We start from the raw sequence: 2790 nt of genomic DNA, 5'->3' as shown, positions 1-2790 counted from the left end.
GTCCCCCAACCCCAAAGGCTTTTGGGAGGGCCAATCCATGGAAGGTTGGCCCTGAATGTCCCGTCAATCCTTCATCTTGGCCAAGGTTCATAGACCTTGGGTGAGGTAATTACACCCCCATCTTGTCATCAATGATCTCCTGAGGGGTCCTTAATTCCTTAATGGTTTTACCTAGTGGGGGTGGGAGTGTGATACCATCACACTAGGAGCCATAGGTCAATCCTCTAGAGTCAGTATCTCTACGGAAATAGCTCTAGAGGCCCAATAATTGAGGGATAAAGGCAGAGACACCCTAGGGACCAGAGGATGATGAGCCAGGTTTCCATGGTACCTCATTTCAGAGCAGCTTCTTCCTAATCCCAGATTGAGGGACAGTAAAATCTGGGAAAGACAAGGGTCAAGGGATCAAAGAGCCATAGGAATACAAAAGGGGTGGGAAAGTGGTTACAAGAAGGTCACATCATCTGGGCACTGCTCCCAGTACCAGTGGGCCTCGAAGCCCAGCGTGGCATTCTCTTCCTCTGGTGACTCAGGTGGCCCACCTTGGAGTCCCTCCCCTAGGGGCTTCCACACAGCCCTCAAGCTCCCTAACCTAGCAACTGTCAGGTCCACCTCAGGTCTGCCCCTCTCCCCACCAGGTATAGCCTTTGCCCAGTCCATCTCGGGATGGGGAGCTCCGGGGGGGGTCTGTTCATCCACCTCAGTGGGGACCACAGTGTCCAGAAAGCTGCCAATGGAGACACTGTCCAGTCGGTCAGTGGAGCTGGTATCTGGCAGGCTGTCCCAGCTGCCTCGCCTGGAGCGGCCTGGGCTCCCGCCTGTCAGGCTATACTGACTGCTGGTGAGGCTGCTGCAATGGCTGGTCAACGTTCCCCGCTCTTCCAACAACCAGCGCACGGCCTCGATGCCCTCATTCAAGGTCACAAGCTGCTGCAGGATCTTCACATCAATGGCTCGCAGGTAAGCCTGAGGGAATGGGAGAAGAATCAGTCCCAAGTTCTGGGCCATAGGTTTTCCCCATTATCTCCAGAAGCCCTTACTTCGTGGTCCGATGAACTACACTTTGCTTTCAATCAGTACAGAAGTAGAACTGTTTAGAGCAGTGCCTTTTTTTTTTTGACAGAGCCTCAAGCTGTCGCCCTGGGTAGAGTACTGTAACATCACGGCTCACAGCAACCTCCAACTGCTGGGCTCAAGCGATTCTCCTGCCTCTGCCTCTCAAGTAGCTGGGACTACAGGCGCCCGCCACAACACCTGGCTATTTTTTGGTTGCAGCCATCATTGTTGTTTGGTGGGCCCGGACTGGATTCGAACCCGCCAGCTCAGGTGTATGTAGCTGGCGCCTTAGCCACTAGAGCCACAGGCACCGAGCCTAGAGCAGTGCCTTTCAACCTTTTTTATCTCATGGCACACTTGAACTTATAAACTTCTGGTGCACACTTATATTATTTTGATCCAAAAAAAGAGGGGAAAAAAAGAATATACTTACTGTGCTTTGAACTTCTTTCAAAACTAATTTCATTACTGATCTCTAAAAATTTACGTAGCACATCAAAGATCCTCTCATGACACAACAGCTGAAAATCTCCTGTTTAGAATGTGGGTTTTATGTATTTATTTACTTATTTACTTAGAGACAGAATCTCACTCAGTCACCCTGCATAGAGTGTCTTGCCATCATAGCTCTCAGTAACCTCAAATTCTTGAGCACAAGAGCTCTTCTTGTCTCAGCCTCCTAAGGAGCTGGGACTATGGGTGCTGGCCCCATATACCAAGGGTAGCGGGTTCAAACCCAGCCCCGGGCCAAACTGCAACAAAAACAAAAAGGAGCTGGGACTACAGGTGCAACCACCCGAGTTGGCCTCTCAAGAGTGCTAGGATTACAGGCAGGAGCCACCACACCAGCCCTCTAGAGACAGACAGACTGCTGTGTACAATTTCAGCTCTGCCACTGCGGGCAGCTTTCTTACCTTCTTTCAGCCTCATTTACCTTGTTTGTAAAACAGGGCTAAATCACTTACCCCGCAGAGTGGCTGCTGAGGATTTTAAAATACTATGTATTAAGTACTCTGCAAAGTGCTTGGAACAGAGTGAAGTCACAGTAAATGTTAAGTATTAAATCTGATCCCACCGAGCTTTGAATTTCAAATTTAGGGTATTATTGAACTCATCCATATTCACCAGAAAGACTTAGAAACAGCCAAAGAATAGCCAGATCGGGTGTTAATCAGGAAGTAAATTGGACCAGGAGGAGGCAGGAGCTTAGGAATAATGAGGGACCTAACCTGGTTCCCTAGTCCCTTCATGAACTGGTAGTAGTTGCTGAGGCAGAGCAGGGTAGGCCAGAACATAGAAAGCTCAGAGTCCCACTGGCTGGGTATTCAGGGCTTCCTTCCACCACATACCAGTCTCTCTGTCAATGTTGGAAGTGTTAGTTTGACTTACTGGGTAATCTCCAGGGTCCTTCCTAGCTCAGATGCATTAAGTTCCCTTTTCCAAGTACAAGTCTGAACCTGTCCCTCCCCTGCTCAAAAGCCTTTAGGGGCTTTGCACCTCTCTTAGAGAACATGGATCACCAGGGAACCCTGCTCTGCTCATAGAGAATGAAATCTAAACCCTTTAGCAGGTGGCATTCAAAAGCCTGCCATATGGGCACCTGTAGTCCCAGCTACTTGGGAGGCTAAGGCAAAAGAATCACATGAACCTAAGAGTTTGAGGTTGTGGTGATGCCACAGGACTCTACTGAGGGCGACAAAGTGAGACACTGTCTCAAAAAAAAAAAAAAAAAAA

The 2790-nt window shown here is 49.1% G+C and overlaps 1 protein-coding gene across 1 annotated transcript in view; it reads right to left on the bottom strand.

The window, feature by feature from the left end:
* Positions 1–334: 334 nt before the first annotated feature.
* Positions 335–2790, bottom strand: part of LURAP1 (leucine rich adaptor protein 1) — a 19846-nt gene continuing 17390 nt past the window's right edge. Inside the window, exon 2 of the mRNA XM_003801415.2 lies at positions 335–966. Within this exon, the coding sequence (XP_003801463.1) occupies positions 445–966 (522 nt within the window). The 3' untranslated portion in view covers positions 335–444. The remainder of the gene's footprint in view (positions 967–2790) is intronic.

Source organism: Otolemur garnettii, unplaced genomic scaffold (assembly GCF_000181295.1).
Source record: "Otolemur garnettii isolate 467f Iridium unplaced genomic scaffold, OtoGar3 scaffold00210, whole genome shotgun sequence".
Classification (NCBI taxonomy): domain Eukaryota; kingdom Metazoa; phylum Chordata; class Mammalia; order Primates; family Galagidae; genus Otolemur; species Otolemur garnettii.
Note: the sequence above shows the minus strand (reverse complement) of the source record. Positions and strands in the feature narration are given on the sequence as shown.